Source organism: Rhinolophus sinicus, linkage group LG02 (assembly GCF_036562045.2).
Source record: "Rhinolophus sinicus isolate RSC01 linkage group LG02, ASM3656204v1, whole genome shotgun sequence".
Lineage (NCBI taxonomy): Eukaryota > Metazoa > Chordata > Mammalia > Chiroptera > Rhinolophidae > Rhinolophus > Rhinolophus sinicus.
The window spans coordinates 124,967,471-124,990,820 of NC_133752.1; the positions used below are offsets into that span (position 1 = coordinate 124,967,471).

At 38.8% G+C, this 23,350-nt stretch overlaps 1 protein-coding gene across 5 annotated transcripts in view; it reads right to left on the reverse strand.

Annotated features, from left to right (window-relative positions):
* The window catches only part of TMTC2 (transmembrane O-mannosyltransferase targeting cadherins 2), a 386,679-nt gene that overhangs the window by 205,794 nt on the left and 157,535 nt on the right, over positions 1-23,350 (reverse strand). For all 5 annotated transcript variants that reach the window (XR_012493906.1, XR_012493907.1, XM_019754143.2 and 2 more), the window contains exon 2: positions 13,229-13,799. Coding sequence is in view for 3 of the 5 variants with exons in the window: in XM_019754143.2 (XP_019609702.1) it covers positions 13,229-13,799 (571 nt within the window). In the remaining 2 variants the exon portion in view is untranslated. The remainder of the gene's footprint in view (positions 1-13,228; positions 13,800-23,350) is intronic.

Sequence of the window (23,350 nt, forward strand, 5' to 3'; positions counted from 1 at the left end):
TGCATTTCAGAGGACACAGAGAAGTAAGTAGGAGTTTAGGAAGATCTAGTCCAGTCCATCCTCAAAAGATGTATCTACAATGCCTCTCTTTTAAGTCTGTTCAGTACAGGGCAAGGTCATGTGGGCATGGTATATACCCTTGCAGGCCAAAGTGAAGTTGATGGTCAAACTTGGAATACCAAGATCTCAATGCCTGTTCCCTTTCTGTGACAGGGGGATGCAAAAAAAGTTTCCAGTCCTTGGGCTCAAGGAGGCTTCTAAACCAGCTACACACACGTAACATCAGAACTACTCATCCAGTACTTGACATAATCAGGTGACATTTTACTTGAAGGAACCCAACTGGAAGACAATGATCGGCACTAGAAATAATCACTGGATCTAGAACTAGCATTGTCTTTGAAATCCAGTCTCAGTGCATGCTGATTGGTTCAGGGGAGTTCACTCAACCTCCTGTAAAATGGGGTGCAAATAATGACCTCACATGGCTACTGTGATTGTTAACTATAAAACAAATGCAGAGGCAGCCGGATGGTTCAGTTGGTTGGAGCGTGAGCTCTTAACAAGGTTGTCGGTTCATTTCCCACAAGGGATGGTGGGCTGCGCCCCCTGCAACTAGATTGAAAACGGCTACTGGACTTGGAGCTGAGCTGCGCCCTCCACAACTACATTGAAGGACAATGACTTGGCTTGGAGCTGATGGGTCCTGGAAGGGCACGCTGTTCCCCAATATTCCCCAATAAAAATTTCAAAAAGGAAAAATGTAAATTCCAGGAGAGCATAAGTTTTTGTCTGGTTTCTGAACTTTATCCTCAACATCTAGAATAATGTCTCATACCTAGAAAATACTCAGTACCTATTGATCAAAAATGAAAAAATAAGAAAGCATCTAGCAAATTTCTTGTCACATGACAGTCATTAAAGGGGATTGATTTAGCTTGGTTATAGAAGAGTCTGAAAGTGGACTCTGGAAGTGGACTCTGAACCCAAATGAAATACACAAGCACAAACTGGTTTGAAATAAACAAACAAACCAAAAAAAAAAAAAAAAATCCTGGGTGAGCTGAGCTATTTAGATGAACTACTTTTATGTCATTCTCTCAGACTCTTCTATAACCAAGCTAAATCAATTTGTCGGACACTGGTGCTTCTCCAGAATTTTGTATGAAATTCTATTTGTACTTAGTGCAAAGAGATATAATTATTGTATACATGTCTTGTACTTCCTAAGGGCTGGGAAAATACATTATCCATATTTGTATTTTTAGCACCAATAAAACTAGCGTTGCATGTGGGAATGCAGATTATTTGTATTTAAAGCTACTGCAGGCAAATACTATTGGTCCCAAGGACAAGTAATGTAAGAAAATGGTTGTTTTCTTCTTAACACTATTTGGATCTTCCATTTTCACTAAACTCGTATAAAAAAGGTATAATGGGAAGACCATGACTTTTAGTTTGTGATATACACCGCCATTATAATGAAGACTCACTTTGGAGTGAGACATTTGGAATGAGATCCCTTCTCCACTATGCACTAACTGCAAATTCTTGGGCAAATTATTTCACTTCCATAAGCCTCAGTTTCTGTATCTGTAAATGAGGTTAATAAGATCTATTCTCACAGAATGGAACACACTAATGCTAGCATACAGTAAGCATGATCAATGATAATTATCATTATTACCACCGGCTCTGCGTATATGCAAATGAAGGCTAATGAATTCAAATGGGTTATTTCTTTTCCTCTTTGAACAATAAGGAAGTCAGCATGGCCATGGGAGAAAATTATACTGCAGAGTACATGAGAACCAATGAGTATAAATTATCTTGTCCAAAAGACCAGAAACTTTAGGCTGCTGCTTTGACAACTTAAATTCAGTCCTTTTATCACTCAGCAGGCCCATTTCTCAACGACACCTCTAGAGTTTCTCTTTTCTTGCTATTTTATCTCTGAAAAGCATTCATTTTTGGAGTCATCCTCACTTTTGACATCAGGATTCGAATATTCACCCAACAGTGAGAAACTAGTCATGTCGTGGTCAGAAGAAACTTGAAACATCTTTAAAACACTAGCGGAGCATTTTTTTTTTTAAATCCCACCACATTCCTGGAGTTAGGAGTAATAGGGTAAATGACTAAACACACCCAACTAATGTGTCTACTGCTAAGGCCTAAAATTTTCCTTGCTCCCGAGTTTGTGCAGTGGTGCCTCAGGCAGATGGAAGAGGGTGAGAAGAGGAGCTGCCCCACTATATATTAACTCTCCACTTTTAGACCAATCTCAGGCTCGGCATCATTAAAGAGAAGACCCCTCTGTTGAGGGTAACCTATTTCAAACAATAACAGACTCAGCAAATTAACAAATACAAATGGAAATCAGTCATTTTAGGAAGAAAAGTACACTGTGATTTTAATCTCTTTGCGTTACTGTCTGGTAGCCACAAAAGTGAATATTTCATTTCAATATGAACTTAAACCAAGCTGGAGGCCTAGGACCACAAAATGCAAATACTTAAGCCCCTAATTGAAGCTAGTTGCAGGGAGGGAAGGGAAAATGAGAAAAAGAAGGGACTGAAAGAAGGGAAACAAATCCAACAACTCAGTTTCGAAAAGTACCTCAGAATTATTAACGTAGCAATAGAGAACCTAGAAAAAAGAAGGGCAGAATCTTAATTACTGATGAACTTGAGGGATGGGTGCCTAGAGGTCCACTACCAGGCACCAGTCTTAAGTGGCAGATAACAATTATTTCCGTAGTAACACTTTTTTATAAATTAAAGGAAGGGAAGCAGTGTGTACAGTGATAAAAGCATTAGACCTGGAGGAGGAAACCTGTCATACAATGTTGGCTCTCTACTCGCAACTAATCCGATGCCAAATTTCTGTGGGCCTCCAGTTCTGTTAAAAGAAACGGTGTGTCCCGTAGATAGTTTCTGATATCTATTTCCAGATACAAAATTTTGTGTTTTTATGAAAATGTTATAATCTTTGATAATATCACATGAGGGTATCAGATTCTCAATGTTCATCAGTGGGTCCCCAACCTAGTTATTTATCAAAATCACAGGACAGTGCTCCTGCTACCTCACCACCAACTTCCTCTCAATGCCTCAAAAACAAACTAAAAGTAAGCAGACCAAAAGATTCTTATTCAGTAGCTTCCGGTTTTGTGCTACAATATCTGGTAAAAACTACTTTCTCGATGAGAGGCTGAAAATTATCCATGTTTGGACTATGCCAAGGAAACTCATAAGGAATCCTAAAATCTTTAAATAGTCACCCTCCCTCATCCACCCCATGGCTCATCTGTCAATTAAGTCAGATTTTTAAAATCTAGATTTTCTGAAATCAAAACCAATTTTATCTATCGTCATCTCAGTGAGCCAAAGTTACTAAGATTTAAATTTCTGTGAAAATAACTTGGTCTGAATGTGATTCAGGTATCCAAACTATTTTATAAAATTTTTGGCAGTCAGAAAACAGTGTTACTTTAAAAACAAAACGTTTTGCCTTCTATTCTCTCCCTAGGAGGTGGGGAAATAAAATAAATGGTTGAACCACCACCACCACAACAAAAAAAAAGCCTCAGTGTTTCCCTGGAAAGGTTTGTTATAACAGAAACTCTGGAATCAGCTGCAAAGATATTGTCTGCCAGATTGGGGAAGTATAGGAGGAGAAAAGAGATTAACATTCACCTTCAGGTAATAACAGTGCTCCTTCTTTCTCCAAAAAATGAGACTTGAATGCAGCAAGCTATTGCAGCTACTGAGCTAATCTTCCTTACTATAAATCTAGCTGAAAGGAAATATATAGGAAACAGGGTGATGGGGGAGGAGAGTAGGAAAGCCCGTCTCCCCTCCACTTTCAGATATGAAAGCAACAGCACCATCCTGAGCCCAAAGGGGAAAAAATCAGGCTATAAAAGTATGAGATGATGGCAAGATATTAGCAAATGGAGAAAAATCAAAGAATTCATATATATATATACATATATATATATATATATATATGTATATATATATATGAATTCTTTAATTTTGTATTTATTTGTATTTAATTTGTATATATATTTGTTTTCAATCAATTAAACAAAAGATGAATTATCAAATCATGTTGTTTGGAAAAATTACCTTTCAACAGGATTGCCTCTCGACATTCTTTTAATTCTCAGCATTGGTGAACAGTATAGCAAACACCCTATTTTTGTTGATTGACATTTCACCCTGCATCCCCTTAGAAAAGCCACAGCCAGGCTAATAGTGTAAAATGACAAACGAAAAGCTCACTGCTACTGAAATGCTGTGGAAACAGTAAAATGATGATGACCATGATGATGCCTACTATAGGAAAGGAATTCGGCTAAAGAGTATACATTTATTATATTCATATATAATGACAACCCTACGAGGCAAATATTATATTCCTATTTTACAGACCATGTAACTGATGCTCCAATATAATTAGTGATTTGCCTAAGGTGACACAGATAGACAATGATGGAGCATCGATTTAAATCTAAATCGCAGGCTGCAGCCCCATGGCCTTTCTGCTTGCATTTATGTGTGAAAAGATTAGCCAAACATAACTGGTTATTTAAAATAAACAGCGGTTGTTGTTACAGTGTTAGATATATTGAACTTTTTAATCACACTATGTCATAAGATCTTAAGAAGAAATAACACTCAACAGAACACATAAACTGGCAAATTTTTTCTGGAATCTTTAAATTAGGAGAAACAAATATTCTATGTAATTTGGAGTTTCCCATTTCATAAAAGTTATAAAAATACACTCAAAGAATTCATGTATAACCTTGGTATAACCTGAATATTATATAACCTTGTATTCATGCAGTCTGTTCAGGTGGAACATGTAACACACACACACACACACACACACACACATCCTTTCACAAGGGGAGGGGACTCAGTGCCTATATATTAAAAACTAAGATAATGCCTTCAAAAGGCAGGTTTGGTACTGCTAACAGGTATAACAACTCCAAATTCACAAAATTAAAATAATTAAGGTTTGTTTTTTTTTGGTTTTAAATACACAGAACTTAATTATTTGTAAACACAAATGACCCTGTTTACAAATACAATCAAGGTCTCTATCAAATGTACTTGGTATGTGGCTATGCATGGCAATATTTTAATGGAAATTCTAGCTATATTTCCATTTCTTCACTTATTAAAAATGAAGAGCCATTTGTGTTTAAAAGTCCTTCGTTTTTCTCATGTTGTCCCTGCTGTTTTCTTTGAATCTTACATTAATTATAAGCAACATGACAACCACATAGCAAAACGCAAGCATTGTAGATTTCCCGATCACCGCAAAGAGAAGTATTACAATCTTTGCATTTTATTAGACTTCCTGAAATTAAATGAATAAACATGTGGAGGAAGAAAATGTCCTTTGGAATGGAAACACTGCCTTCACTAATCAAGGCCATAATTACTGAAAAAACATATATTAAATTCTGAATTCATGCTATTTCACTTGATGCAAGAGTTATAATCAGACCAACAGAGCATACAGGAGCCATCTGGGCGCTGCAGAGTTGTAAAGACAAACCCAGAGAGCAAGGGCACGTCGACCTTCCTAGCTCCAAATCATCTCAGACTTTGTCATTAGAAGGACTGCTCTTCCCTTTCGATTCCTTATTAACCTTTTTGAAGAAAAGGAATACTGTGATCAGTAGGTATGAAACCTGCTGCTTAAAAGAAAAATAAAACATCACACCAGGCAACCTTACCATCGCACCACGTTACATGCATATTTTAACTATCAATGAATTTGGTTTAATACTCTTTTATCCATTCTACCTCCCACCGCATTCATGACTTTTAAGGAATCTCTAATGGACTCATGGAGTCTGGCTTTCTATAGCTTAAATTCCATTAGAGAAATCAACACTAAATTAGCATTTTCATTGTTCCAGGAATTTAAGACAGGAATCTAACTTCCGGGCAACGACAATGGATTTCAAATTCCTGCAAACCCCATCATTTTCTGTGAAATTGACAGTACAAGTTGAATATGAGTGCTCTGATAATCACGAGATCCCTGTCAGTCAATTTGATTCCTCTGAGGCAGCAGGTTATCGAAAATTGAGCCGAGTGATGTAATATACATCCCAGACTGTTATGAGAACAGGGTAGATGATTTCAATGAGACTCATTATTTATTCATTGCAAGGTCCAAATTGCGTGTCAATTTTCACTGACGGTGTACTGAGTTAACTGGTTGAAATTCAGTGCTGGTAATTTTATTCTGTACCATAAAAAGGACCCTTTTTAAAAATTGTCATCTTCCTGTAAGAAAGAATACAAAACAAAGAGGGATTCTGTACTTGCGGCTATTCACAGTAATAGTGGAACACTGTCCAGCAATGCTGGAAGAACAGACACAGCAGAAAGCCCTTAGGGCCTCCCTGTTTTCCTCATTAGGAGTGTATAATAATATACCAGCTATTATAGAGTAAAAGCTAAAATTATACTAGTCTTCAGAAAATAAATACTTTTTTTTTTTAAATGCTAAAGAATAAGATAAACACTGATAGAGGAGGCCCTCACTGAATGATACATAACCTTCCCTTCAGAGTCTGATTCTTAAATCTCATCACCAAAGGGACCCATCCTCAGGTGTAGAGGCAGGACAGAGAAGAAGGTTCCCCCAAGTGGCAAGATGGAGCTGGCCTGCACTTCCCCAGGCTTCTCCCATGGACCAGTTGAAGTGGGCGTCCATTTAAAAACGATGCATTGTCTGGCAACACTGTTGGGCTACAACGTATCGTAAAAGGACCCCTACATCGTTAGACAGACTAGCTGTCTCAATCTCTCTCTCCCAATCTACTTTCCTCTATAATTCATGCACTCTCTGTATATGCCCAAACAACTGCTCAGTGGTCCCCAGTAACTCCCTATGAGTTTCCCTCTATGCATTGCTGGTGCACTACCCTCCATTTTTTCTCCCCTCTCTAATCATAAATGCCTATATCCAAGCTGTCATTTGTAGCCCTGCTCAAATGTCTCCACTCCAGAAGTTGCTTCCTAATCCTCTCAGCTGAAAGTAACCTCCCTTCCTCTCAACTGCCCAAGCACTCCAAGGACCTCACAACCCTCACCACTTTCCAGCTTAAGTTTCAGCTCCATATTTACATGCACTATTCTCACCTTCCCACTACTCTAAAATGTTCTTAAGGGCAGAAGTCTGTCAATTCATCTTTGAATCCCCACATCGCCTAACACAGTACCTTGCACAAAGATGAATTTTTTTTAATGATAATTTGTGAACAGATCACTGTTCCAAGTACTAACACTCTAATGCAAGCATTACAGAAGCTTGCAAGGCTACCCAAATGTAAATAATTCAACTTGAACACAAAATCATCTTAAATCAGCTGAGCAAAGAAGCCAACCTGCAGGAATAAAATACCTTATTAATCTTTGACTTTTTCAATTGTAAAATATTTCTGAACCTTGAGTTTATTTGTGGTATTATCTGGTTAGCAGTGCTGGCAGTTGTTCAAAGTTTTAAAGGGCTACAGGTCATGAATATTAAATGCTATAACAAATTTACTGGGAGGAAATCCAAAATCATTTGTAAATGCATGACAAATAGCCCCAGTTTCAATAATGCTAGGAAATACTGTAAATTGGAATATCTTGTGATATCTGGATTCTCACAAAGTCAAGTGTAAGACAAATGAAGGGAAAGAAAATCCTAAGAAAGTGGGAACACTACTTGAAGTAGAATAGCACAGATGTTGATTGAAGAAAATCAGAAACAGCAAATATATCATATTTCATTTAGTGCAATAGATATGAGGGTCACATCTTGAGTAAAACCATAACCTACTCCAGAAAAGGGACAGCGCCGTAAATGATAACAGATTCTGCCAATACCATCCCCAGCAGGTAATCAAACAAAACATACATGTGGATTCAATGTGCAAATACCTGCCGGCCATGTGACTCACTTTTCATGCACTTCTATACATGGGGCATCACACAAAATAGTCCACTGCACAGAAACACCCCGTTTAATCTCCTCAATGTTCAAATAGTGACAAACCAAAAACCTTCAACAGCACATTAACTCCCACCCTTGAAAACCATTCTCAATATAAACCTTGTAAACTGTTTGGAAATATGAGGTTGTTGGTTAGTGTGAGTCTGATCACTACATGCTGGTGTAAGAACGAAGCTTATTTAATACCCGAGATAAAGGTAAACTTCATTCCCCATAGGCAACCTCCATCATTCTCATCCTGTTTAGCGTTACAATAAAGAAAAGCATCTTTAGAAGAATTGTTAAAAGACCAAACTAAAGGAGCTTCATTTTTTCCAAGTTATCTTAGGCTGTTAGAATTACTACACTGATTTTCTGATTTCTTTGTATTTTTTATTTTTTTTCTTATTTTCCACCTGTAACTGAATAAGTGATTATGAGGCTAATAAAGGGGAAAAAAAGATGTTTCCACATTAAAACAGTTAACAGATGTTAAATAAGCACAGAAAATGGCCAGTAGGCAAGAAATGACTGATGTTGGGTAAGTAAGAAAAATGTTGCTTCTACTGATTTTATTATCCATGTACCTCCTGGGGTCATAGGAGACTTGTAAAAAATTTTGTGGGTAGATAAAAGTCGAGCAATTATTTGCAAAGCTAGTTTATTTTGAGGGTTCCCCACCCCCGCACCCCCGCCACTCACTCTTACTTTTTGGCCACATAAAATTAAATGAGTGAAAGTCATTGAAAAAAAGGCTAAAACAATCATCTGGTGAGACTCAGTCAAGAAAACTTTTTTTTCAACATTTTTCTAACATGCATGTCTTCCAATCCCACCTGCTAGACCTCACTAGGCAGAAATGAAATCTGCATCATATAAAGGGGAGAATATAGGATTTCACTTTAACATTTCAAGCACATACTTTTAAAAGGTAAGTCTTAAACAAGTGTGAATTCAGTAATTTACTAGTACACCAGACGGTGAGCTATATGCCAAGGATAACGTAGAAAACATCCTGAAGCTAAGAACCACGGACATTTTAAAATTTTGTTGATAAAGTTAGGAACACTGATTTTTGTTCACACACATTTCTGAAGATTTTATATTTAGTGGTTGTTTTTTTTGTTTTGTTTTTTTTAACAAATCTTCCTAACTATTGACAACCATATTATCTCATAAGTCATGTGACTCTTTCAATAAACATTTAAATGAAATGTTAATGTTTTTAGCATATTCAGAACAGTACCTGACAGATGTAAACACTAAGTTTTTATTAACTATTAAATAAAATTTCCACAATACGCCAGGGACTTACTATTTTTTCACATACTTCATCAACGAAAAATATAACTTACATATTTGCTTTGCAGAACTGCAAAAACCTTACATATAATATGGGCATATGCATCATTTTCTTGAGCCTTAGAAGCAAAAAAAAAAAAAAAGCAAAAACATGGCAGCCAAGAATTCTGGCCAAATTCAGCCATCCCAAGGATTTTGTCTGGCCCAAACAGGATTTAAGTTGTTTTTAAATTAATAACCCATATTAGAAAACAGCACATGCCAAAGAAAAATCCAGATGTCTGTCTTCACAGAAAAACCTTAAAGGCTACCGAACGGAAATCTCATCACAATAACGGGATGGAGTGGTGTGCTAGTAAGGCAGAACCGCTAGTATACCACAGACCCCTCGGCCTGGCCCTGTTACACATGTGAGTTTGGGGGCCAGAATCTGTAAGAGGTACAGAACTGAAACCACCAACACTGTGAAGAAAGAACCTGAGTGTGGGTGCTATGTGAAAAATATTACTAACAGTCAAACTTAAAAAAATGCAGAGCCTTGCCCCTCTGGTCCTAATAAACTCCAGCTTTAAGAGGACCTCCATTTTTAGATTCAGAGTATTTGACTGATTCTCTAATTTGCATAATAGAGTTAAACATTTGTGCACTCGAGTTTTCTGTTTATATATGTGCTATGTTTTAATGGGGCAGGAAAGTTTATTTCATCTGGCAAACTATGATAACTATGATGCAGAGTTAATTGGTAAGATATTTAAGATGATTATTCGTTTAAGGTTTAAAAGAACCTTATAAAGTCTTTTAATCCACTTCCTTCAGAGTCTCTTCCAAGTCACCCCAGGCAGAAAAATCTATATATTTTAAAGACAGAATATGGAATTTTCTATAACTTCCATATGTAATCTATGCCAGTGTTTACAAGCCCCACTGTCGAGATTCTAAATGAAAGTTTGTACTTAAATATGCATGCTTCAGCTTTAGTCAATTCCTAAAGTCATATGTTTTCAAACCACTGTATGTAAAGACAACTAGAAGGTTATCTTTTGGGCTTCTTCTTCTTAAGATAAAGAATTATAATCTCTATCAATATTTCTTCTTTCCCTTCGACTAACACACATCGGGACCTTCCAAACACTGGGCACGCAGTTCACAATGAATACCCCACAATTTCATATAATTTCCTAGAACAGAACATTAACTGTCTCCATTTCCAAATGAAGAAACAGATCACTGAACTAGCCCAAAGTTACTCAGCCAGTGTGAGCTAATATTTGATTCCATATTACTTACTTTTCTCTATACACTTATCCAATTTGACATCTGTCTATTCATCTTCACATCTACACAGTATGATGCAAGATCACTACGAGACAGTCCAAACTACGTATTCTAGTTCTAATGATTCTACCATTTTCTGACTGACCTTCACATCTCTGGTTCTCTACACCTCAGCTGGAAATAAGAGGACTGGCCTAGATGACCTCCATGATTTCTTACAAATCTATAAAATCTGTTATCCCAGGGGCCTCATTGAGTTCACTGGCCTAAAACCTGAGAATGAGAAGAAAAAAAAGAAGCTATGTTGAAATAGCAACTATCAGACGAAGGGTTTTGCTGCCCCAATGCCTGCAAGCTGTAGTTGCCCGAGAGTCTGGGCAAGTTTCCATTTTGGAAATTTCTCAGGGCACTGAACCTCCAAAGCATTAAGTCCTTTTGCATGGTATGCAGGACTTCACACTCTCCACTCTTAGGAGTCCCTTTGCTAGTGGCATTTCTCAAGCAGCAGTTATATGAGTAACGTTGCCAGATAGACAACAGGATGCCCAGTTAAATTTTAATTTCAGATAAACAAAGAATAATTTTCTGTTATAAAAGTATGTTCCAAATATTGTATGGAGCACATTTATAGTAAGGAGCTCGATCAGCAACTCGGTCCTTGAAAATATGCTTCGAGAACTAAAAATTTCTCAGAAGAGAACTTCAAAAGGTCCTTAAAGCGAGTCCTAAATTGAGACAGCAAAATAATTCCTTTATTCATGAGATAGTATAATGGAAATTCTGTATAAGAAAACACAATGTTTCACAGACTATCAGTGCAAGGTCTTGACACACTCAGAGTGTACATCTTCAAATAGGTCTTGTTAAAAAACAAAATTCAACTTTTGAAGATCGAATTGGCTTTACTGAACAATTCATGAATAAGGCAGCACCCCATCTAGCAAACAGGAGCTCAGAAGGTCTGTATAAAATGGAAGCCTTGTAGAGAAAGAAGTGGGGAGGGGTAAGAAAAATGTGGAATTATATCATCTTTCTCCGGAAAATAGAAAGGGTCTATATGGCAGATTACCTCTCTACTACTAACCAGGCAATTCCAGATTGGCTGGTTAATGGTCACATCCCTGGGAGAGGCTGAAACTGAAATTAAGTCCTGATTTGCTGATGTGGGTTTAGAACAGGCGATTCCATTTTGAGCCTGTTTTGTTTATTGCTTTTTTTTTTTTAACAGTGTCACCCTCCACAGGATAAGGATCACAATTTAAACTTATTCTATTCATATGTTGAGTAAAACAAGAAAGTCTGCTATTGTTAATAGACATGGTTTTAAAAGAAAAGAAAAAGATTATTCACCCTATTCTGCTTGACAGAATTAAAATTGATACGAAATTAAGAGCTTCACTTTCAAACCATGTTGTTTTCAAGCGTCAAATTCAATAAGAGTTTTCTTTTAAAGTTTCAACATTTAATTGAAATCACAAAAGAACTTCATTAAGTGTTTGATACTTGAATTCTAACTGTAAAGGTTATGCTTCCCTGAAGAGAAGCATAGCAGTAATTACTCTGCTACTAAGTGAAAAAACATAGTCATTTTCTAAAAAATAAATGTTTCTGTTTCTATTTCCTTCCAGTTTTTTTCTTTATGTTAATTTCTTCCCAATTCGATTTTAAGTGAAATTGGGATTGGGGGTATTTAATTAGTCAAAACTAGAAAACTTGACAGCTTTCTCAGCGCAAGTATCCAAAACCATAATTCCTTGCTTAAGTGTCTAAAAGGAAGAGGGAGATGGCCTAAAACATGGCAAGGTTTGCAAACCTCGAAGTTCGGCCTTTGTTCTTAAAATCAAAGCAACGGAATTTATTGTGAGTGAGGAAGGATGGGGAGATGGGAAGGAGGTAGTTTTTCAAGATGCCCTCTTCCAACCAATGCCTCCCATGAACACTCTAGCAGAAAACTTCTCTTTAAGTGTATGGGATCCTAAGTGCTTCTATGACCTTCAAACAACATTGCATTTGAAACCACTAAGGGAAAAGAGAAGAACAAATATTAAGCTCTGAGGCAAAGATCTTAATTGGCCTCAGGGCAAAACTTACAATAACCACTTTCTGTTTTGACTCTGCTATTCTTATCCACTACAACAAGGAAAAGGTGAATATGATTCATTGTTTAAGAATTTGGGTTCCTAGAGCACTGCAGAGAAGGGTTGTTTTCCAAAGTCAACTTACGAAGTAATATTAACAAATGGCAAAGGATTTCCCTTCTATAGTCTAGCATCTAACTCTACTGTCAGCTGTGGTATTTTTACAACTACACATTATGCAAAGAGAATTGAGGCACAAATAAACGAATGAATAAAAATAAATTATACAGATGCATAATCTTTACAAAGCAAAATCGTCCTTCTACCTCCTTTGAAATCATGAAAATAAAAACCCAAGAAATAAAACAGTCGGTGACGGAAACCCAGGTGAGTAGGGAAAGGTCAGAAAGGATACTTCCACTTACCGCAGATCAAAAGGTAACTTATATTAAATTCTCTTTGAAGAGTAACACATTTGCCTTTTAAATGGTGAAAAAGGACCAAGCAAGGAGATTACTCAGTAATCCAATGCTCGAGTGCCAACAATCACTTACTTTGTAAAGGGTAGGTAAGATCTGTTTCATTTTCAGCCTGTGAAAGACAAAGACATCATAAACTGCGGAGACTGCGAGAACAGTCACTCCTTGTTCCTTCCACAACATGCTGCATCCTGCACACAGTCCTGTCCCCAGGAACCAGCCCCAAGTCCTGGCTGAGTAGCCTCTTGTAGAACAGTGCTTAATGTAGCAGAGCAAGGAGAGGAGAAAGAAAAGACTGGCCCCCACATCGGCCCGTCCGACGATTCCGGCCACCGCCTCCGTGTGAATGGGGTGAGAGGCAAACATCAAGCCCGCCATGAAGGTCCAGTACCCGTCGCCAAGGAGTATCTTGGAGAAGCTCGTGAAGAGACCAGTGACTGTCGCATGCAGTAGGATGTTGACAAGATGATAGCTCCAGGGATTCAGGCCTCCGATGGCATGGTTCAGGCGAAAAGACAGTGTGCAGAGGGGCCTGTAGGACTTGTGGCTGCCACTGTGGGTGAGAAGAGTCCCCCAAAAATCATTGTAGAAAATGTGCGTCCATGGAGTCTCTGGGAGAAGATCCTGATTAGTCTTGATAGCACGGCTAAAAAACAAAACGTATAAAAAGAAAAATCAAATGTAAAATACAGAAAGAAAAAAAGTAAGAAAACATATGACACAAAGTGAAGATATTCTCTTCCTCCCTAGCTTTGTCATGTAAGAGGGTTAATACTGGGATTCCAGGTATTCATGATTAACGCAAATGAGTTTTACATATAGACTGAACTCAGACCCTCTCCTTAATGCTTAGTAACATCACAGTTAGGGTCTTTTCTCAAAAGCTTTCTTCCTTGTTTGAACGCAACTATGTTTGAAGAATACATGCAGAGATTTGATCAGTGGTTTAAGCTGTAACACAGAGGTTGCTGAACAGCTGCCTTAAACACCACATGGTAGACTAGCTAAAATGCATACTCCAGGCCCCAGGTTGATGTGAGGCCTGAGAATATGCATTTTTAAGAAGCACAGCCCCAGGTGTGGCTGGTGAGGGGATACACTGAGAGTGAGAACTAACCCCCACTAAAAATACATTTTAAATAAAATATCTGTGCCAGAGCAATGCTTCTCATACATGCACATCACCTAGAGGTCTTGTTAACAGATTCCGATTCAATACTAGATCTAGAGAGGAGCCCAACATCCCACATTTCTAACAAGATGCCAAGTACCGCACACACTGCTGGTCCTAGGACCACACTGAGTAGCAAGGACCGAGAGAGCGTGAGAGATGAGGAAGGATGGCTCTCCAATTATCCAGTTTCCTTTTCCTCCTACATTCCAGGAAACTTCAGCCTTTCCCCCTTCTGAGTTCTCATAGGGCTTAGTGTCTTCTATACCAAGTGCCACAATGATGTAATTCATTGCGTCCTGCTTTGAAGGATCAGTAGCTCTCGATTTCCAGACTCCAAGGAGGAATGACCTAGTATTTCCTGAGCACTTGCTATCTGCCAAGCACCCTGCTGGTCTCCTTGGCTTTACCTTCTCATTTAATTCTTAGAATAACTGATAAGGTAGGTATTATTAACTGATAAGGTAGGTATTATTATCTACTTCTCTCATGTGGGGAGACTACCATTGAGAACGTCTAATTACTATTGGTTCCAAAGTCACACACGTTGGAAATAGCAGGGTAATTTCATGGCCCATGCTGCTCTTTTCACTATAATGGGCTTCTCAGAATCTATTCCACATACCACTGGGTGTATGTGAGAAAATAATAAACCTTATAAATAAACCTTATAAAACTTTTAATGGTGGTATTTGTTTTAATGTATATTTGAAACAAAATTTAATAATCAGAGCAAAGCTGGATGTCATGGATGTTCGCTCAGAATGAAGCTGTTCAAAATTAAAATGCCAATAGGAAGACAAACATAACGGAATCAACAGTACTGGTGCTGATATGTATGAATAAGGTACAAATGTTGACGATCGCACATAAATGACTCAGTTTGGAGGATTCCTGCTCTACGCCATTTGTGGGGACAGAGCCAGGAGTGCAGTTTCCAGGCTCTCAGACTCACGTGGAAAGGTGCTGGCTCAGGTAGTAAATGGCCATCAACTGTGATTGGATGGCCATCATCTGTGGCTAGATGGCCGACAGCTGTAACCAGTGAGCCACTGGCCACTAATATAACTGCTGTGGCTACACTAGCAGAAAATGGGGGCTAGCAAGAAGATGGTGGCTGAGCTAGCAATAGCAGATTGCAGTTAGCAGCTAGTAAGTGAGATGGGTTGGCAGAGCTAAGTGGATGGCAGGTTGTGGAAAGTGTGACTCCTGCTTCCTGTATCGCCAACCCAGCCACCAATGAGAATATGGTAGTATGACTCCCCTATCTATGGCTCCGTGGGTGTCCCTTTTTGGCCTCTCCATATCCTGCGTTCTTATGTGGGGAGCGGGAGCTGAGACTCTGCCTGACACCATTATACCTTCCAGAGAACAGGGTGGCATCTTGAGTCTTTTGTATCCTTAGTGTACCCTTCTCTGTACTTCGAGAACACAAAAGAGGAACAAGAGTCAGAAGGAAGGAGGAATGAGACATTTAAGATACCAATGCATAACTAGGAACCTCTTGTCTAGTCTGATGCAGGGTTTTTTAAGGCGGTGTTGGCATTGGTGCAACTGAAGAATATATGGTGGGTGGCCACCCTAAAGACCTTTGCCTCTAGCCCCTCCACCAGCTCTGCCTTTCACTGGGAGGCAGGCATGACAAAAGGAATTTCCACATGAATGTTACCAAAAATCAGGTTGCAAAAGCCCTGGACTGAAAAGAAACATTTCTGAGTCCCAGCTCTGTAATCTGCTGAGCGTCTTCAAAAAACAAGAACATGTAACAGAGATCCAGACAGATTAAGAAACCCATCCAAGATGACACAGCCAATTGAAACAGCAGAGTTAGTATTCCAGTTGGGATCAAATGACTGGGCAATGCTGGTTTCCAGCTGCTTCTCTACACAGCTTCCCTTTAACCACTCTGAGCTTCAGTTTCTGGGATAAGAGTTTTACCTTGAAATCATTTAACAAATTCCTGTAATCATTCATTCATCTTCTATGTAGAGACGCAGAGAACACTGCTTTGCAGATACATGAGTATGTTGGAGACCTACCGTGTTTTCCCGAAAATAAGACTGGGTCTTATATTAAGTTTTGCTCCAAAAGACGCATTAGGGCTTTGTTCAGGAGATGTCATCCTGAAAAATCATGCGAGGGCTTATTTTCCAGTTAGGTCTTATTTTCGGGAAAACATGGCAGTACAAACAACATCTCAGCCCTGTTAGCTGCTGTTGTTACTATTCTACAAAGACTGGAGTGCAATTTACCAAAAGTCCCTTATGAAAGTATGCTTAACCCACAATCTCTGAAATGGTTGCATTTGGGGGTTAGGATTAAAACAGACTGATCTGTAGTTGATAATTATCTACTCTGTGCCAAACACCATGCCAGTCCTTTTCCACCTACTTATGAGAACTAACTGACTTTTCCAGGAACTCAATAAAAAGGCAAAAGGTCTGTTAAAGTCATGTCTTAAAAATAATCAATGTGGCAGGGATAGTGAGTTGTTCTCCCATATCTCTCTCTCCCCTTTTCCCATACTCACAGCCCTTCTGTTTTTAACTGGGTATATGGTCATGTAGAAAAAATATTTCATTTCCTGTCTTCCCTTGCTGCTAAATACGGTCATGTGACTCATTTTTGGGCCAGTGGAACATAAGCAGAGTTCCGTGTACTACTTCCAGATAGTGTCCTTAAAAGGGAAAAGCTCAGCATACTTCCCCTCCAACCCTACCTCCTTCCTGTTACAGCACAGATCGAAGAGCTGGAGTTCTAGTGGCCATCTTGGCCCATAAAGTGTCCTTAGGAATAAAAATCATGCCCAGCACATTACTGACTGAAGGAAGCTGACTTCCTCTCATGGTAGACCACACCAGCCCTGGGCTAGCTACCTCCCCATTGCAAGAGTGTGAGAAATAAATTACTGACTTATTTAAACTGCAATATTTTTGGTGTTAGCTAGTGGCAGCTGAAGTTAGTCATAAGTGAAATCCTTTGTTCACAGAAGACCTACTATATCACAGCGCTTTGATTTTCCATTTTGATTTTGATTTTTACAAGTCTCCGTGTATTGACTGTATAGTAAATGAATTTCCATATAAATTGGCTTTGAAAATATTAGAAACAGATGTTATTCTGGGTCCATTAAATTAAAACACCCTGCTATGACATTCATCAAGAGTCTAACCCAGAAGTAATTGCTTAAGACTCAATGGGTTCTAATTAAAATTTAAAAGAAATATGAAAAACTGCCAGTGTTGTCAGAGAAAGCTGATTTCACGCAATTCAGAATGAAAAACCCAACTGGCCTGCACTAAACAGTACCTTAGATATTGATGTAAATTTCTCTAATGTCAATGCAGAAATGCTCGTACTATCCATGTCAGGGCTGGGGAATGCTCGATAGCAAAGCACTCTGGGATAAGGCTTTGCTAATGCAGTGAGAAAAGCTAGAAAGCAAATTTTGTTTAGGATAGTACTTTGCCCTTTCAATGGCAGATACATATACAATGGAGAACCACATTCCCCAAACCAGGTTTTCTACATGTTGTTAGTTCATCACCATAACCAACTCTGTAAGAACTGTTGGAGAAAACAGAAAACTCATACTTTTAAAAATCTGTCCAAACCTGCCAGAATTACATTTACAGCAATACATCTAGAAATGTGAAGCAGCGAACAAGATACACATTACACGTCTCTCAAAACAAGGGTTTTTTAAAAAAAAGAACAAAATTAACAAACCTCATAATTTCACTGTGAGAAAAAACTTTGATGAGGCACAGCCTTAAATTTACACTTTAGAAAAATATTTAAAGGGCAAACAGTGTTAATAAAACAAAAATGGAAGAGCGAGCGAACACCTCATCTATGTGAAAAACATACTATACAAAAAGGGACCAGAGTACTATAAGTGTTGTCTGCTTAGGCAGGTCACCAATGAATATTATGGCAAAGAATGTGAAACAAGACTAAATTGCACTGGATTTTAGTATATAAGTCACGTCACACATGCAAGTCAGTGATAAGAGATGCATTACATACCCCTCACATCATTTTAAGAAAGATCCAGACCCAAAGGGCTTTAACAGAATCTGAATAATCTGCCAGCAAAACGAGAAGTAAAGGTAGTTATTCAACACTAAGTATAAGATTTCCATCCACTTGCGTTTTCTCACATGAGTCCAACGTGGAAATAGTAAAACCTCTTCTGTTATTTCTTAACTAATGAAAAACTTTAATTCAAAACAAAATTTCATGCCAATATAATTTCTGAGGTTACTTCTGTGAATTGAAATTCAGAAAGGCACTAAGGAATTAGGAAATTTTCCACTCTGGGAAAGGTGAAGAAAATCGGAGCAGCAGATGTGAAGAAGAAACAATTGTAAGCAGGATTCTCCAGAGAACATATGACTGAGAGACCGTCTTTTGAAGGAAAAAGATGCAGTCTCTCTGGTCTTCAAGGAGGTTTTAACCTGTTTCCCCTTTTGTTCATTTGTGGCTCTTTGTTTCTGCTGCCTTATGATTTTTCCTTTTGGAAATGCTGAAAAAGGCCAATGCTATTGTAAAACTGATGAATGATGTGACACTGCCTTCCCAACTGTCCTTGTATGGGTTTCTTCTCTCACTGCTGCTTTTTCTGTCCAATGACCTTTCCTGTCACAAGCACCCACATAAATGATGACCACTGGTCCTCTGAGCAGATCTAATGCTTAGATTTTTCAAACAGCAAATGGCACCCTCTTCCAAAGTGCTTTCAATTGTTCTACTGAAAGGCAAATAATGGCAAAACTTTACATTAGAAAAGGCAAAGAAAAAAATTGGAATGATGTGTTGAAATGTGTCCTGCAAGAGAGAGAAGAATGAGAAGGGCCTCTATTAACCTACCTGCTTCAGCATGACCCAAGAATGCCTATCTGTTCCTAGGAAGGGCAGTGAAATGCGGTGGTGAAGAAAACTGATTCTGGAGACAAGTGGACTAAATAAAGTTTAAAAGGCTATGAGACAGTGAACAGAGTAACTTTCACTTCTCTATACCTGTTTTCTTATCTGTAAAATAAAGATAATAAGTATACTTGCCTAATAGGATCCATGCGAGGAGTAAATGAGTCAGAAGGCAAAACGCACATTGTTGTATGGAACATGTGTATATGTAATGTATGTAACACATATTAGATGCTATTATTATTATCATCAACACTGAACAACTGACGTTAGCCACCAATGCAAACATAGCACTCTTTTGTCATGTTTATAGCCTTCAAAATCATTGTTTCGTCGTCATGATTATTTCATTTAAAATTCCTTTAAGCTCTAATGACACTTTCAGACCAAGATTATAAACGTGTATCAAGTCTTACCTTTGGTCTTTAACACATCAGTTTTCTCATTCTCCTATCTTTTGGCCACCTCTTTCCAATTCTCCTTCACATTTTTCTCCCAAACATGGATGCTTCTCTTCTGGTTCTGTTCCCTGACCTCTTTTTCTCCACACTTTCCACCTCTGTGGTCACCTCCAACACCTACAACTCAAGAGATGCCTTCTCCGACTATACCTCAAGCCTGCGTGTTGCTCATGAGCCTACATTTATAATGGCCCAGGTGATATCCTCCCCTGAGTGGAATAAAGAATAATGAAATCCCGGTTCCTCTACTAACACCAGGTGTGTGACCTTTGGCCAGTAAGCCTCTCTGAAGCTCAGCTTCCTAACCTAGAGTTGATGGGTAATAGTAATAATAATAATAATGTTCTCACAAACTGTTGTGAAGATCAAATGAGGAAATGTTAACTTAAAATGTCTGCAATTTACCTAACCTTGTGTAATGGACACTTGCTGTTTTCTTGGACCTCTTCTTCTAGTTAAGTCTCCTATTTTTCCTTTTGAGAACAGCCCACATCCACTCTCAGTCCATATGGATGGGGGGAGGCAGCCCACCTCCTGATGAAAGGTCATCAAACGATTTGGCCGGTTAGTGTACTCCATCTCCCCATCCTCATTCCTGGCCACAACAATTGACTTAGCAGCCAGCCAGGCCATCAGAGTCCATGCAGCCCCGATAATCTACTGGGAAAGCACATCTTCTTCTGAGAATAAGAAGAACTTCTAAGGCTACTAGAGGAGTCCCTGAAATCCTCTAAGAATGAAGCCTACACACCACAACTCAGATCAAGGAGACAGGGGTAATTCCTAGTGCAGCTGGATCCCGTCACGCCTGAAGCTAACACTGTTAACTAATCCAATAACCTTTCAAGTTAAAGACTGAGAGTTTAAATGTCCTTACTCATAAGCTAAAGTGTTATTCTGGCATCCGCTACCAAAAGAGCCCTAAATAATACAGGCCTGTGTGATTATCAAGTAATGTTGTCAGATGCTCTTTCAGTATCTTAACCTTAGGAAGTCTGAATCCAAATAATTTGCCTCACAAAACATCTCCTTTCTTCTAACAAGCCGCTCATTAAGCACCATCATTCCTCCATCACTGACATCGAGGTTGTATATGAGGGAGCTTTCTCTCTGTGCTTCTACAGCTATTTTTAAACTGGTTAAAAATATTTTAAAGCTGTTCAGGACCTCAGAGAAAAATCCAACTCACAAGTTTCCCGTGACTCTGTGTCTCTCTGCTTTTCTACTACCCTCATCAGGCTTTCATTACTTCCTACCTGTACAGCTTCACATGCTTACTTAAATTGCCTGTTCATTTTTCTCTTTCTCTCATTAGGCTACAAGTCCCCTCAGGGAAGGAATTATGCCTTATATTTTCTCCCAGTGCCCAACATATATTAGGCACATAATAAATATTTGGTAAGCTGAACTATACAGCTATCGCTGCCTTTCATTCCCCCTTTGATCCATTACACATGCTGTGGAGAGAGATACTTCCTGAAATACAACACTGCCACCACCACTCTACTCCACAAAAATCCCTCATCATTCCCTATTTCTTACCATAATAAACACCCTTCACAGCCCAGCATTTACTGCCGTCCCCATTATGACTTCTAGGCCAATCTCCCATTACTCCATGCAAGTGGACACATGCATCCTAAGTCAGACAAACTTCACAGCCTACGGGTCTTTGCTCAAACCATTTCTTCCCTTTTCTCTGCCTGGATGGCTGTTCTTCAACCAGTTACATCTGTCCAAACATGCTTCAGTTCAATCCGCAGTGCTCATTTTTGAAGGCAAGGTTTCCCCAAAGCCTTCCCCAGTTACTGCTGTGAATATACTTGATTTTGACATTGAGCACTGACACATTAATAACACCAACGTCTTACTACAATTATCAGGTATCTCAAATGGAAGATATGTGGAAGACATTTCAGAAGGAGGAGGAGGAAATGCATGCTTTAAAAAGAGGGCATGAGTGATTTTAATATTCCCTCTTCCATTCCCTATTGAAAATCACTGTTCAATAAAATGGATTAATTCTGTCGTAAGAAAATTACTCACTCACTTCCTTATTCATTCACTCAGTATTGGGTTAGATACTGTGAAGGACACTGCAAATAAAATGGTGAGCAAAATGGATTCCCTGACTTTGAGACACATTCAGCCTAGCAGGGGAAGTGAGTAAATGTCCAGGCAATTTCAGGGCAATATGATAAATACCCTTCTAACCTGAAATCCTGTTATGGCAGAACACAGAAAAGACTCCCGACTGTCTTAAAGGGTCAAACACTTCCTGGAGGAAAGCATGTCTACCTACGTGGAGGTAAATGAAGTAATAATGGAGGTGTGGAGATGCTGCCAGGCCACGTGGCATAAGAGAAGGTAGTAAGCTTGGGATCTAAAAACATACAATAGGTTAGTTTGGCTGGAGTGAAATTTGAGGGATGGAGCAGGAGGAATCACTGACATTCCTCTGTCTTGTACTATGGCCCTTCCCGGGATGGAGAGATTTGGCTAGACATCAATCTCCCCAGTGGTCTTCAGATTTGATTTGGCTATTGTCTTGTTAGAACCTGCTTTATCTCCCCAATGCACAGTGAACTTCTAAGATGTAGAAAAGCATCTTATTTATCTTTGGGAGCCTAGCATGCAGTAGGCATTCAATATGTAGTTGATGAACTGGATTCTAATTAGAAATGATTGGTACTGATAGGAAGCACTGATCTTTTAGAAAAAATTTACATTGTTTTTAAGTACATAGGGAATTGGCACTTTCATCTAAAAGTAGTTCACTCACTCTGGGCACTAACCCCTGCTCACCCAGTGATAATTAACTGTGAAAAATCATCAGGTTAATTGGCTTACCCAAATGTCTTTGGCACTCATTTGCCACTTAACCTATAATCCCTTCATTAGAGTTCCTCTTTAGGGATAAGCAAGCCATTATATTTAAAAAGCTCCACTTAATACACAAATAGTTGGCTAATGGGGTAGGGGAATGAGACAGATACTATATTATAATATCTAGAGCTTGCCTTAGTTTTGAAATAAGCAAGGTATTTCAGACTCCTAGAGTAACTTATGGGGGGGCAAGTAAAATTCAGTGTAGGGTACTGAACTATTGGGGGACAGTGTCAGGTTTCTAGTTCCCAGTGGAAACGGAAGGCTGTAGGCATGAATTGATCATTACACCTGTAACATTTTACTAGCCTTGCTTATTTCTATCTTGATCTCCCCCTAGTCGATTGCAAATCCTTCCATGGCAGAGATGATGACTTCCTAAGCAAATGACACTTAAAAAAACACACAAAAAGTCACATAGGTGTTGAATAAAGAGAGGCCACAGGAAGTAACCAAGACCCTGTTGTCAGACATCCAAGAGACAGGGGCCCCAAGTCACTGTAACTAAAGCACTATCCTTAGTGGACGCCTCTTCCATCCCTGTAGGAGTTTTTCCTACGTATAAGCTTCTGATTACATGTGACTCATGCTGCAACTGCATTAAGCTCCGGACATGTTACAGACACGTCTCTCTCATAGAGCTTCCTTGGACAAGGCAGCTCCTCCTTCATCCCAACTCTAGAATTTGCCCAGTCACTCTCTTCCCTCAGTGGGAGAAAAGGAGGAAGAGGAATCTTGGTAGAATTTTTT